The sequence below is a fragment of the Bubalus kerabau genome, chromosome 12, assembly GCF_029407905.1.
Source record: "Bubalus kerabau isolate K-KA32 ecotype Philippines breed swamp buffalo chromosome 12, PCC_UOA_SB_1v2, whole genome shotgun sequence".
NCBI classification, from domain to species: Eukaryota; Metazoa; Chordata; class Mammalia; order Artiodactyla; family Bovidae; genus Bubalus; species Bubalus kerabau.
Window position 1 is genome coordinate 3,315,707 of NC_073635.1, and position 15,147 is coordinate 3,330,853.

The 15,147-nt window shown below is 39.3% G+C and overlaps 1 protein-coding gene across 12 annotated transcripts in view; it reads left to right on the plus strand.

Moving 5' to 3' along the window:
• Nucleotides 1–15,147, plus strand: part of DIAPH3 (diaphanous related formin 3) — a 571,991-nt gene that overhangs the window by 354,436 nt on the left and 202,408 nt on the right. For all 12 annotated transcript variants that reach the window (XM_055541934.1, XM_055541925.1, XM_055541924.1 and 9 more), the window contains one exon: nt 4,196–4,361. In XM_055541934.1, the coding sequence (XP_055397909.1) occupies nt 4,196–4,361 (166 nt within the window). The remainder of the gene's footprint in view (nt 1–4,195; nt 4,362–15,147) is intronic.

Genomic DNA, 15,147 nt, shown 5'->3' on the forward strand with positions numbered 1-15,147 from the left:
TGGGAAGTTAGGTAATTGAGTGATTCGTAAGAGCAGATTTTTTCTCTTAAATTAGTCTTTCCTCCTTTTTTTTCCCCCTGCTTTCTCTCACTTGTTTTCCATTTAACACATTCTCAACAAACTTTAAAGACTTGGGTTAAAATATGCTGCTCTTCATCGTCTGTACAGCCTCAGGTCTACAGTGATCTCTTCCTTCGCAGAGGTCTTGGTACAATCTCCATGTTGGGCTTGACAGGCATGCATCAGTCGCTGTCACTTTTTCAGCCAGGAGTTCCCTCACTACCCTGCATAAGTTAGGCTCTGTCACCCTGTACAATATCACGCACAAACGTTTGTTTTTATCACCCTTATTCCTGTCTGAATATCTCATTCATCTATTTACTGTCTGTCACCACTCTCTAGAATGCATGTTTCATGGAAATGGGGACTTTGCCTACCTTGTTAGCCAGGGTTTTCCATTGTGTCTAGAAGAGATGTTCTCAGTGGGGCTCGGTGAATACTTGTAGATTAGCTGACTGCCTGGCCGTCTGGGTCCCGGGTCATTGAGAAGATCTATTAAAGGTGTTAGATGTGTAGCACCGGTTGAAGCTGATCCTTGTAAGGTGATTAATGGAAGTAAAAGGTGTCATAGATGGGGAGGTGCAATAATATGCCAATAAAAGTAGAATCTATTTGTGCTGTATTGCTTGCGAATGAACAGAACTTGTTTAAATCCCAGATCTCAGTCTGACTATTCAGTTGGCCAAAACTAAACATATGTTCAATGTGTGTGAACACAGATGCAGTTCTCTTGTACCTTTCAAATGGGGAAATTCCACTGGGTCAAGTAGAAGTTCATCAGAATATTGCCTTAGTCTTGATAAAGAAAAAGAAAATAGGTTTCACAAAAGTGTCATGTAATTGGATATATATCAATGTTTCTGTAATGAATTTTATCAAACTTTTGTTGAATAACTTGCCTTTCTCTAAAGCCCGTTATAAATATAGGACTTGTGCTGGGGAAAAAATAAAGCCTTGTTACTACTACAATTATGGGCATTAATTTCTAACTGAAGTTCAACAATTGGCATGAGAACACCTGTGTTTGCTTTTTCTTTCAAATGATGATGATTTTTTTTTAATCTGAAGGTTCTGCTATCTCTTAATGAGATAGTACCCATCATTAGCCTCATTAAAGTAGCCCTTTATTCCATTCTATCAGATAGTCATTTATACTTCTGAGAATTTATTTGGCTATTTCCAACATCATTGCAATTCAATCACAATCTTAGCATTTTTTGTCAGTAATTCCACTATTTAAAGTTGTACTTCATTTCCTTTGGGAGCAAATTGTTATACAGATAACAATGATGCCACTGCTGCTAAGTCACTTCAGTCGTGTCTGACTCTGTGTGACCCCATAGACAGCAGCCCACCAGACTCCCCTGTCCCTGGGATTCTCCAGGCAAGAACACTGGAATGGGTTGCCATTTCCTTCTCCAGTGCATGAAAGTGAAAAGTGAAAGTGAAGTCGCTCAGCCATGTCTGACTCTTAGCGACCCCAAGGACTGCAGCCCACCAGGCTCCTCCGTCAGATAACAATGATAAGAATATTTAAAACTCTAGCTGTTGGAAAAAGACCATGTAATTTCCATGGTTTTGGCTCTTTCACATCACATCATTTAATGGAATTTTGCTATTTTTATTAAGTATGTCCAGGCATATTTCTGACATTTTATTAACTCTTGATTCTTACCTGAAAATCTAAGAAGTGTTATTGAATAATAGGACTTTATTTTAATTTATTTACCAAGCCTATTCCTGTGAAAGAAGGCTGAGCGCTGAAGAATTGATGCTTTTGAACTGTGGTGTTGGAGAAGACTCTTGAGAGTCCCTTGGACTGCAAGGAGATCCAACCAGTCCATTCTGTAGATCAGCCCTGGGATTTGTTTGGAAGGAATGATGCTAAAGCTGAAACTCCAGTACTTTGGCCACCTCATGCGAAGAGTTGACTCATTGGAAAAGACTCTGATGCTGGGAGGGATTGGGGGCAAGAGGAGAAGGGGACGACAGAGGATGAGATGGCTGGATGGCATCACTGACTCGATGGATGTGAGTCTCAGTGAACTCCAGGAGTTGGTAATGGACAGGGAGGCCTGGCGTGTTGCGATTCATGAGGTCGCAAAGAGTCGGACACGACTGGGCAACTGATCTGATCTGATCTGATTCCTGTGAATGGGCATATTCCTAGGTGTTAGAAAAAGATTATTAGTATTTGTGAAGTGATTCATGTTGGTGTATGGCAGAAACAAACTCAATGTTATAAAGCAGTTATCCTTCAATTAAAAATAAATAAACAAAAACCTGAAAGCCTTATAAGTCATGATGAGGCAAAATATGAGTACCTGTAGAACATACAATTAGGAATACCCACCATGTAGTACAACCTCTTGTCCAAGGTAACTACTTTTTAGGAACTCTGTTAGCTCATAACATTACATCCAAATTGTATGTGTTTGTGTATGAATGTATATATGCACGTATTTATGAAGAGAGTTCCATGATTTATATCAGGCTTTTAAAAAATTTATTTTGTAATTGGAGAAAAATTGCTTTACAATGTTGCATTGATTTCTTCCATACAACTTTGAATTAGTCATATATATATATATATATATCCTCTTACATCAGACTTTTGAGACTTCTTATCTTTCCTACCACAATTTAAGAGTGATGACAGTAGAGTGAAATTAGTCATCAGCACCAATACAGTTGCAAATGATTTGACTTAATACAACATCTAGAAAAAGGGCAGACAGTCACAGGTGATTAGCCCCCCAAATGTGGCAAGTTGCTCAGTCGTGTCTGACTCTTTGTGACCCCATGGACTGTAGCCCGCCAGGCTCCTCCGTCCATAGGATTTTCCAGGCAAGAATACTGGAGTGGGTTGCCATTTCCTTCTTGCTGGGATCTTCCTGACACAGGGATTGCACCGGGTCTCCCATATTGCAGGCAGATGCTTTACCATCTGAGCCACCAGGGAAGCAAGAACAAAGCACGTCTAGGGGATTGAACTAGAAGGACAAAGAACTTCATTGCACAGAGTACAGTGGACTACAAGTGCTGTGTACTCAGTGGAACAAGTAATCACTCTTAGTCACAGAGATTAGACAAGGGGGCTTCATGGAAGAGGAAGAATGGAACTAAGCTTAGAATGATAGGTTTGGACAAGCAAAGGCAGACAACGATTCCTCTTTCAGACGAGAGTTAAGGCAGCTCAGATGGTAAAGCATCTGCCTACAATGTGGGAGACCCGGGTTCAGTTCCTGGGTCAGGGAATATCTCCTGGAGAAGGAAATGGCAACTCACTCCCGTATTCTTGCCTGGAAAATCCCATGGATGGAAGAGCCTGATAGGCTACAGTCCATGGGGTCACAAAGAGTCGGACATGACTGAGTGACTTCACTAAGGCTATATAAATGATGCATGTGGATGTAGTCTCTATTTGGGACATAAATTTTAGTTCATAGATTGAATAAATGAACCAACATTGATTTCTGAACTTGGTAGGTAAATAAAGGGATGCTTCCTGCACATTACAAATGAATCAGCAAAAGTTCCATGTAATGAGAATTTCTGAATGCATTTGAAATGTGATTTCTATTTACATAAATTCACTTCATCTACAGCATTTCACAAATATGGTTGTTTCACAAGACAGTATATGGAGATACATGTATGTATTATTATAATTGCTTATGATTTTGTAATTTTAGGTACAGAATCTTGTTCATCCAAGGAATAAAAATGATACTAGATATAAATGCATTGCCCGCTAGTACTATTTTGATCTAGATTTTTAGAAAGTATAAGGAGACATTTGAATATTATTGAAACTACTGAACTATGATTTTAAATCATATTATGGGATCTGATAAGATAGGCAAATTAGAAGAAAAATATCCTTGAACCCAGTCGTAGAAGCAAAATGTTAAATATTTAACTTTTCTGATTGTTTTACCACTGTTAATTAGGAATCACAGTGAAGATTTCTTCACTGTACAGTATGGATTGAATTGTAAGAATGTTTAACTCGAATAGTTTTGGCATTTTGGAGATGTATAATAATGGCTAACAATTAAAACATATTACTTAAGGATTTTTTTTCCCCTAAAACATTTCTTTGTAAATTTCTGAGTACCTTAACTATAATATACAGCTTTGTTATCAGTGCAAAAGAACAATATGAGAAACTTTCAAAATTACATGAAAACATGGACAAGTTATACCAGAATATAATGGCGTACTATGCCATCGATGTGAAGAAGGTGTCCGTAGAAGACTTCTTGACTGATTTGAATAACTTCAGAAACATGTTTATGGTATGTTAAAAATCTTAATTTGTTTTTTAAAAGTATTTATATCTATATTACTTCATTTACTGTTTAGTAATTCATTCTACTCCTGTTGTCTGTAGTAAAACTTACGTTTTCAGATGTTGAAATTTAGCTTTAAAAATTTTAGATTTTTAAATCTATTGAAAAACGTGTGTTTTGTTCTCTTTTGGGCCTTCCCAACATTAAGTTGTAATCAGAAATTTTGATTGAAAAAGTGACAAATTCTGAAGTTTTTCATAAAGACTCCCCTCCTGGCTGATTACAAAGCACTTTTGTAATAAGTTTTTGGCTCTGAATTTGTTTCTTTATGCTTAAGATCAATTTTTATTTTTGTGGTATAATTTCACCAAATTCTGTACGGTTTTTATGAAGCTTTTTTTCCCTTTTCTTTTCTCAATGCATTGTACAATAAGCTACCTGCGATTTGCCTTTGAATGGATTTTAAGTTCCTAGGGTTTCCTTTAGATGCTTTAATAGGGAGGTCAGGTCTCTGATGTGGAATCCTTTCATTTAGGCATTAAAAAGATCTTTTGAAAAGTATTAGCTGATTAAATGGGGGAAAAAACCCACACACATATTAAAGTGAGAAAGCATTGTTGTCTCCCTAGGGAAACTGGTAATACATTTTCATTTCTACGATGAAAAATTACATTGTTCGTAATAGATGGGTGAGTCACTTTTCTGTTTCAGCAAATGTTTTTGGGGATTAAAAACTTTTGAGGTATAAAGAAAAAAAAAGGTTGAATTTAAAGAAGGTTGAATTTATTTTTAATTTCAGGAAAGCTTTATTGCTGAATTTATTGGACTTAGTTATAATCACCTGATTATGACTAGATAGCCTTTCAATAAAAAGTCAATATTTTAAATGAAAATTGGTTCACAAGTCTAGTTTACTTCCTCCATAAATTCACAGTGTTTTTAAAAATTATTTTTTCACTAGCAGAAAAAACTTCGACTATTAGATATACTTATGTGCCTATATGTGTGATATACTGCATAATATGCTACTTTAATTTTTATGTTTTATGAGTCAACATGGTTTAGTTGAAATAGCAAAGGCTTTGCAGTTTGAGAGAGCAGGGTTTGGATTCCACACTAGTTATATGACTATAAATACTTTTAACATTTTTGAGCCTCAGTTTCCATATTTGTAAAAGGAAATGTTAATTCTTTTCTCGGGGTAGTATTTAAATACTAAATGAGATAAGTATTAAGTATCACAGCTCTTGGTACATGGTGGTTGCTTAATTATTATGCCATGATGGGTTAACTCAGTAAACTTGAGGTACTCAAACCCTGCACATTTCAAAGAAATTGCTGGTCCTTGGCTGGCTCTGGGGAGAACAACTGTAAACTGTTGGAATATCCTGCCCAATAAAGCAGTTTTTGTATACCCGGGACCTTGGGCCAAGCTAGATAGTTATGCAAAAAAATGTGATTCATTGTGAACACTTGTTTTTGTTCACCTGGGGCCTTGGCCCACACTGTGTCGGCTCATCCTTTGTGTGGTGTTGAAGGCTGAGGGGCCAAGGTCATTCATGGTGGTGGTCTACATTCTGGTCTACATGACTGACCTCCTCAATAACTCTTGGTATCAAGGCTTGGTTGAACTTCCCTTCTTGGCAGTACATCATATCGCATGTGTTGTGACGTGTCCTTGCTGGAATAATGAAACTCTACTGGGAGAAGACAACTGTGATTTTACTCTGTATCTTTTTCCTGTAAGAAGCTGTAACAACGAGTATAACAAAGTTTCTGAGTTCTGTGGCTCCTTCCAACAAATTATCAAACCTGAGGGTGGTCTTGAGGATCCATGACATAAAATTATAAAATAATAATACCCATCAGATACTAAATATTTTCTATGAACAAGATAGTTTTCCAAATGCCTTGCACGTATCAGCCAGTCTTCCTGATAACTCTGCATCCTTTTGCTGTTTCTGTTCCCCACTTGAGCAAATGAAGAAAGAGACCAAGTCCATATTGTATAATCATACACATCAATCACATCTAATTCCACATCTGCCTTAGATCTGGTAGGATTTCTGTGGGTTACTTAGCATCCTTAGTAGGTGGTGGGCAGAGGGAAAAGTGTTTGAGTGGAGAAAGGTTCAAGGTGGAGGGTGATAAGGTGAGAGCTATAGTTTGTTTCCGAGTTCACCTGGCTCCTGGAAGTACCTGCTACCACACACTTCCTACATACACAGACATACACGCACTCGCTCATATTCATGTTGTACTGAATTAAAATCATTAGAGCTAAGTATAAAACACTGTATTTGAATAAATAATTTGGAGAGGGAATTTTCTTTAGAATAAAAATAAGCATAAAGAAGACTATAAGGGAAGTACAATTTTGCAGGCAGATTTTTTCTTCCTTTTTTTATGGTTATAGTCCTTGAATTTTAGAGGTTGTGTCCTTTTTTTTTTTTTTTTTTAATTGAGAGAAAAGTGCTGTACAGTAGACATTTAGAAAGACCACAGTGTCAAGACTGATAGAAATTACTGAGAAATAAATGTCTGTTTGTCAATGTCTTCTGATCTCTTAGGTTGCTGTTTAATTCCATACTATTCAACTTCAGAAACTATGCTAATTTCAGTGAGTTAGTATGAAAATATTAGGGATAGATGTGGAACTTTCATATGTTGAAGCTTGTTCTGGAAAGTCACATTAATACAATAGACATCTAGGCTGCTTCCATTTCCTAGCTGTTATAAAAAGTGCTGCAGTGAACACTGGGGTATTGAAGTAACATGTGTCTCCTTCAGGTGTGGTTTTCTCAGAGTATATGCCCAGTAGTGGGATTGCTCGGAGAAGGCAATGGCACCCCGCTCCAGTACTTTTGCCTGGAAAATCCCATGGACGGAGGAGCTTGGTAGGCTGCAGTCCATGCTAAAGATTGGACACGACTGAGTGACTTCACTTTCACTTTTCACTTTCATGCATTGGAGAAGGAAATGGCAGCCCACTCCAGTGTTCTTTCCTGGAGAATCCCATGGACGGGGGAGCCTGGTGGGCTGCCTAGGTCTATGGGGTCCCACAGAGTCAGACACGACTGAAGTGACTTAGCAGTGGGATTGCTGGGTCATATGGTAGTGGGGTTCCTGGATCATAGTCCTTGTTTTTTAAGGAATATACATACTGTTCTCAATAGTGGCTGTGTAAATTTACATTCTCACCAACAGTGCAAGAGGGTTCCCTTTTCTCCATATCCTCTCCAGCATTTATGGTTCATAGATTTTTAAATGATAGCAATTCTGACTAGTGTGAGGTGATACTTCATTGTAACTTTGATTTGCATTTCTCTAATAATAAGCAATGTTGAGCATCATTTCTTGTGTTTTTTGGCCATATGTCTTTGGAGAAATGTCTGTTTAGGTCTTCTGCCCATTTTTTTATCGAGTTGTTTGTTTTTCTGGTATTGAGCTGCTTGTATATTAACGGATGTGTATAAAATCTAGAAAGATTATCCTGATGAGCCTATGTTCTGGGCCTCAGTGGAGACACAGACACAAAGAACAGTCTTGTGGACCCAGTTGGGGAGGGAGAGGGTGGGACGAATTCAGAGAGGAGCATGGAAACACGTACACTATCATATGTAAAATGAATTCCCAGTGGGAATTTGCTGTGTGACACGAGAGCTCAGCCCAGTGCTCGGTGGTGACTAGCGGGGTGGGCTGGGGTGGGAGGTGGCGGGGGGGTTCGGGAGGGAAGGGACATATATATACCTGTGGCTGATTCATGTTGATATATGGCAGAAACCAGTACAATATTAGGAAGCAAATATCTTGCAATATTAAATTTTTTAAAAATACACTAGGCAAAGATACATATTTTCTCTTTAAGTTTCTATTAAGATATGTTTACATTGTTAAAATGCTTAATATGTTAAAATATGTTCACATTGTTACATCATTCACAGGCATTCATGACCCGGGTCATGAATGAGCAGGAAATTCTCCAGCAAAGTAGAGATCTGTCTGGTATAGCACATAAGAAGTTGGAGCACTCATTCTACACCTGCCCTCTACTACAGCAGCTTTCTGTGGAGTGTTTGCTCTGGAGTTCAGGCCATTCTGCTTATTTTTCCCAGTGCCTGGTGCACTCCCTCCGTATTTTGCCTGGCTGATTTATTGTGCTCACCCTTCTGATCTCTGCTGAGACTTTTCTTCATCTAGTATCAGATGTCCCCAACTACAGTGGGTGACATTCTCTCATAGCTAACACATCTACTGTCAGTCAAATGCCAGGTGCTATTCTATCACTTAATCTTTACAACAACAAACAGATGTGGTATGTGTACTGTGATTATTCCCGTTTTACAGATGAGGAAACTGAGGCTTAGAGAGATAGTGACTTGCCCATTGTTACACAGCTAGCAGGTGACTGAACGGAGATGCTAGTCCAGGGAGTCTCCCCAGTGTTACTAGAATCTCCCATCTAATGTGTATAGGAAGAGCTGTTCAGCTTCTTTTCTTTCTCTCTCCCTCTGTCCTTCCCTTCTTCTCTCCCTCGCCCTTTCCTTCCTTCCTTTTTCCTCTCTCAGACCCTTTTTGCATTAGTTAACAAAGGAATGTCTATTCTCGTCTGTTTTAATAGGGAGGCTTTCATGATCTTGTGGGTTCCTCTGAGAAACAGCTGTTCATTGTGACAGCAGTTTTGCCCCGATCTTTTCTAGTTGGGGATTCTCAACTAGGAATCAATTTATTATTGTTGTTTTAGCCATCTGTTGTGGGTAGTGTGCTCATTGGGAATGGTATCTGTTTAGAACTATTGATCAGCTACCAAGAATTAGGGAGTAAGCTTCCATTGTAATGTTTTAGCTTTATTTTTCTTATTATCTTCAGCCAAATACAGTTGCCACTGATGGAGTTGCTAGGACCCTGTACTAGATGCTCTTCATGTGTCATCCCACTTATCTGCACAGCATTTTAGTGAGGTACAGAATGTTACCTGGAGGAAACTATGGGCTGGAGGATAACAGTCCATGCCTTAGCAGAGCTGCTTCAGAATTGCCATGCACAGGGTTAGACGGAGGGCTGCCTTACTCCACACCCTATATTTTTCTCATTTTTAATACCATTTCTAAGTACATATTTCGTCAGAGAGTTTGTAAGAAAAGTCCAAATGTAATTTTTAAGGGTGTTTTGATAACTTACTAGAGGGAATAATCACAAAGCATTCTTCATTTCCTCACCCCTTCATAGAATAACTTTCTGTTTACGTTGACAAGTGCATGATAGAAAAATGTTTGCAGGTCTGGTTCTGTTTCAAAGCATAAAATGTTCACTTTTAAAATTAGAGGCCTATTAATGCAAACCCTTGTGGTGAGGTGAGGATTAAGGGGAGGGGTAGAGAGTCGGTACCTCTCTGTAATGGATTTTTATTTCCTGTAGGACTGATGTGGGGAATAAAGTTCAAATTGGAGGCACTAGGTGGAATGTCAGACCTCACACTGTAGGCTGAGGGAATTGGTGGCCCACCAGGCATGAGACTTCACCAAAATTTGTGCCTTCAGTCACGTACTATTCCATAACAATGATTGCTTTCCACTTTGGTCTGGTTTTAAACTCATTGTTATATGCCATTACCAATGGACCTGTTATGAATAGGGATAAGATGCTTCTCCAGGATGAACTGATGAATTTTTGTCGGATCCTCAAAGAACCCTCTTGTCCATCTTTATTTTATCCAACAGCTGTAGCATGCTTGTGTTTGTTGTTAGAGGTTAAGACTAATCTTAGTTTCTCTCATTGGTCACTGTGACTTTGAAGAATATGTTTGTCCTGGTCCCACTTCCCACTCATCTTCACATTACAGAATTTTGTTCAAACTGCTTTTACATCCTTAGGCTCAAATTACATGGTTTCTTCGTCAACACTCTGACCTCTTATCCTGATAATGCTTAGGTTCTTTATCATTGAAAGGTCTTTTGCTACTTTCTTTCTTTAACCAGAATTAGTAGCACATTGAAACAACACTCTTAACTCCTTGAGCAAATTTCACCCTGTACCTCATTTATATTGCTAAACATTGCATCTTCGAGAGATACGTCTAAGTGCTTTTACTTCTTAGAATTCCTTTGTTTTTTGTCTTCTTATAAGTAACATGTTTAAAAACAAAGTTTCTAATAAATTTTATTTTGAAGAATATATCATTTTTCTGTTTTAATTAGACATATCTAACTATGTAGATATTCCCCAACAAAAGATATTCCCTTCCATCAGGAAACTTCCACAAGCCTCTTATCCTTGTCCATCAGACAATAGACAGAAAGAAAAACACACTTAGGGAAAACTAACCAAACTGATCACATGAACCACAGCCTTGTCTAACTCAATGATATGAGGCATGCCGTGTAGGGCCACCCAAATTGGATGGGTCATGGTGGAGAGTTCTCACAAAACGTGGTCCACTGGAGAAGGGAATGCAAACCACTTCAGCATTCTTGCCTTGAGAACCCCATGAACAGTATGAAAAGGCAAAAAGAAAGGCCACTGAAAAATGAACTCCCCAGGTCGGTAGGTGCCCAATATGCAACTGCAGAAGAGTAGAGAAATAGGTACAGAAAGAATGAAGAGCTGGAGCCAAACCGAAAACAATGCCCAGTTGTGGATGTGACTGGTGATGGAAGTAAAGTCCGATGCTGTAAGAACAATATTGCACAGGAACCTGGAGTGCTAGGTCCATGAATCAAGGCAAATTGGAAGTGGTCAAACAGGAGATGGCAAGAGTGAACATCGACATTTTAAGAATCAGAGAACTATAATGGACCAGAATGGTGAACAGAATTCAGGTGACCATTATATCTACCGTTGTAGGTGATGAATCCCTTAGAAAAAATGGAGTAGCCCTCATAGTGAACAAGAGTCTGAAATGCAGTACTTGGGTGCAATCTCAAAAATGACAGAATCTTCTCTATATCTGAGGCAAACCATTCAATACACAGTAATCCAAGTTTATGCACCAACCACTAATGCAAAAGAAGCTGAAGTTGAACGGTTCTATGATGACCTCCAGAAACACCACCAAAAAAGATGTCCTTTTCATCATAGGGGACTGGAATGCAAAAGTAAAGAAGCTGAAGTTGAATGGTTCTATGATGACCTCCAGAAACAACACCAAAAAAGATGTCCTTTTCATCATAGGGGACTGGAATGCAAAAGTAGGAAGTCAAGAGATACCTGGACTAACAGGCAATTTTGGCCTTGGAGTACAGAATGAAGTACTAACAGAAATTTGCCAAGACAACACACTGGTCATAGCCAACACACACTTCCAACAACCCAAGAGACAACACTACACGTGAACATCATCAGATGGGCAATACTGAATTCAGATTGATTAAATTTTTCTCAGCAGAAGATGGAGAAGCTCTATACAGTCAGCAAAAACAAGAACAGGAGCTGACTGTGGCTCAGATCATGAACTCCTTATTGCAAATTTCAGACTTAAATTGAGAAAGTAGGGAAAACCACTAGTCTATGACCTGATCAAATCCCTTATGATTATACAGTGGAAATGACAAACAGATTCAAGGGATTAGATCTGATAGAGTGCCTGAAGAACATATGGACAGTGGTTTGTGACATTGTATAGGAGGCGATGATTAAAACCATCCCCAAGAATAAAGAAATGCAAAAAGGCAAAATGGTTGGCTGAGGAGGCCTACCAAATAGCTGAGAAAGGAAGAAGAGCTGAAGGCAAAGGAGAAAAGGAAAGATATACCCATCTGAATGCAGAGTTCCAAAGAATAGCAAAGTAGAGATATGAAACCCTTCCTCAGTGATCAGTGCAAAAAATTAGAGGACAATGGAATGGGAAAGTCTAGAGATCTTTTGAAAAAAATTAGAGATACCAAGGGAACTTTTCATGCAAAGATGGGCACAGTAAAGGACAGAAATGGTATGGACCTAACAGAAGCAAAAGATAGTAAGAGGAGGTGGCAAGAATACACAGAAGAACTATACAAAAAAGATCTTCATGACCCAGATAACCACAATGGTGTGATCACTCAGCTAGAGCCAGACATCTGAGTGCTAAGTCAAGTGGGCCTTAGGAAGCATCACTACAAACAAAGCTAATGGAGGTGATGGAATTCCAGCTGAGCTATTTCAAATCCTAAAAGATGATGGCGTGAAAGTGCTTCACTCAATATGCCAACAAATTTGGAAAAGTCAGCAGTGGCTACACTGGAAAAGGAAAGTTTTCATCCCAATCTCAAAGAAAGGCAATGCCAAAGAATGTTCAAACTACCTTACAGTTGCGCTCATCGCAGAGACATTACTTTGCCAACAAAGGTCCATCTAGTCAAGGCTATGGTTTTTCCTGTGGTCATGTATGGATGTGAGAGTTGGACTGTGAAGAAGGCTGAGCGCCGAAGAATTGATGCTTTTGAACTGTGGTGTTAGAGAAGACTCTTGAGAGTCCCTTGGACTGCAAGGAGATCCAACCACTCCATTCTGAAAGAGATCAGCCCTGGGATTTCTTTGAGGGAATGATGCTAAAGCTGAAACTCCAGTACTTTGGCCACCTGATGCGAAGAGTTGACTCATTGGAAAAGACTCTGATTCTGGGAGGGATTGGGGGCAGGAGGAGAAGGGGATGACAGAAGATGAGATGGCTGGATGGCATCACTGACTCGATGGACGTGAGTCTCAGTGAACTCCGGGAGTTGGTGATGGACAGGGAGGCCTGGCATGCTGTGATTCCTGGGGTCGCAAAGAGTCCGACACGACTGAACGACTGATCTGATCTGATCTGAATGTACTAGCAAAGTAATGCTGAAAATTTTCCAAGCTATGCTTCAACCGTACGTGAACTGAGAACTTCCAGATGTTCAAGCTCGATTTAGAAAAGGCAGAGGAAGCAGAGATCAAATTGCCAACATGGGTTGTATTATAGAAAAAGCAAGAGAATTCCAGGAAAGCATCTACTTCTTCTTTATTGACTATGCTAAAGCCTTTGACTGTGTGGATCACAAGAAGCTGTGGAAAATTCTTCACGTGATAGGACTGCTAGACCAACTTACCTGCCTCCTGAGAAATCTATATGGTTAAGAACAAACATTTAGAACCAGACATGAACAGACTGCTTCCAAATTGGAAAAGGATTATGCCGAGAATGTATATGGTCACCCTGCTTATTTAACTTATATGCAGAGTACATCATGAGAAACGCTGGGCTGGAAGAAGCACAATCTGGAATCAAGATTGCCAGGAGAAATAACAATAACCTCAGATACACAGATGACACCACCCTTATGGCAGAAAGTGAAGAGGAACTAAAAAGCCTCTTGATGAAAGTGAAAGAGGAGAGTGAAAAAGTTGGCTTAAAACTCAACATTCAGAAAACGAAGATCATGGCATCCAGTCCCATCACTTCTTGGCTAATAGATGAGGAAACAATGGAAACAGTGACAGACTTTATTTTCTTGGGCTCCAAGAAAATAATGGCTGCAACCATTAAATTAAAGGACACTTCCTCCTTGATAGAAAAGCTATGACAAACCTAGGCAGCCTGTTAAAAAGCAGAGACATTACGTTGCCAACAAAGGTTTGTCTAGTCAAAGCTATGGTTTTTCCAGTAGTCATGTATGGATGTGAGAATTGGACCATAAAGAAAGCTGAGCACCAAAGAAATGATGGTTTTGAACTCTGATGTTGGAGAAGACTCTTGAGATCCTTTGGACTGCAAGGAGATCCATCCAGTCCATCCTAAAGGAAATCAGTCCTGAATATTCATTGGAAGGGCTAATGCTGAAGTTGAGTATCCAATACTTTGACCACATGATGCGAAAAACTGACTCATTTGAAAAGACCCTGATCCTGGGAAAGATTGAAGGCAGGAGGAAAAGGGGATGACAGAGGATGAGATAGTTGGATGGCATTATTGATATGCTGGACATGAGTTTTAGTATGCTCCAGGATTTGGTGATGAACAGGGAGGCCTGGCGTGCTGCAGTCCATGGGGTCACAAAGAGTCCGACACGACTGAGTGACTGAACTCAACTGAACTATGTAGACTTTTTACGTTTACCATATTATATATTCATGTATAGAACTGATGTGCTTACACTTAAAGAAGCCAGACTTTTTGGTTCACGTAGCTTTTATCCTGGTCACATGCACATTGTCTGTTGGGATGTTGATGTACTGGGAGAAATCACTAGGCATCCTGCTTTATAAATAAGTTCAAAGACCGTATATATCTGGACACCTCAGTTTAGGGTTAGGGTTTTGAGGTCAGCAGAAAGCAATCCCTGCCTTTTAAAAGGGATTACTGTTGGATACACAAAAGTTGGAGGAGCACTGTCGTTTTCTTGTGTGTGTGCGCTTTGGGTTTCTATATATGTGCTGAACATTCCAATTATTATTTTCTAGTCCATAAAGTCCAGTTTGTTACTCCCTAAATTTTGTTTCTCACATATATACCTCCCATCTGAATTACATTTGATTACAATCAAGAAAAAGAATTCCCTTCGATTTCTTCACATTTTAACTGATTGCTGAATTCTCCCTGTGATAAGCCTCAGCTTTTGTTTGTTTGTTTTTAATAGTGATGTTTTGCTCTCCTTGTCACTACTGGGGAAACAGCAGGGAGACACTCCTGGCTGGGAGTGCAGGCTCTGTCTTTCGAGTGCCTTGGCTGATGTGACTTTGGCAGGTTATTTAACTTCCTGAGCCCCAGCTCCCTGTTAATAACAGCTTGCATTTCTTAGGGATTTTACAGTTTGAAGATCAGATGATATAATGTTCGTTTACCCTCAAA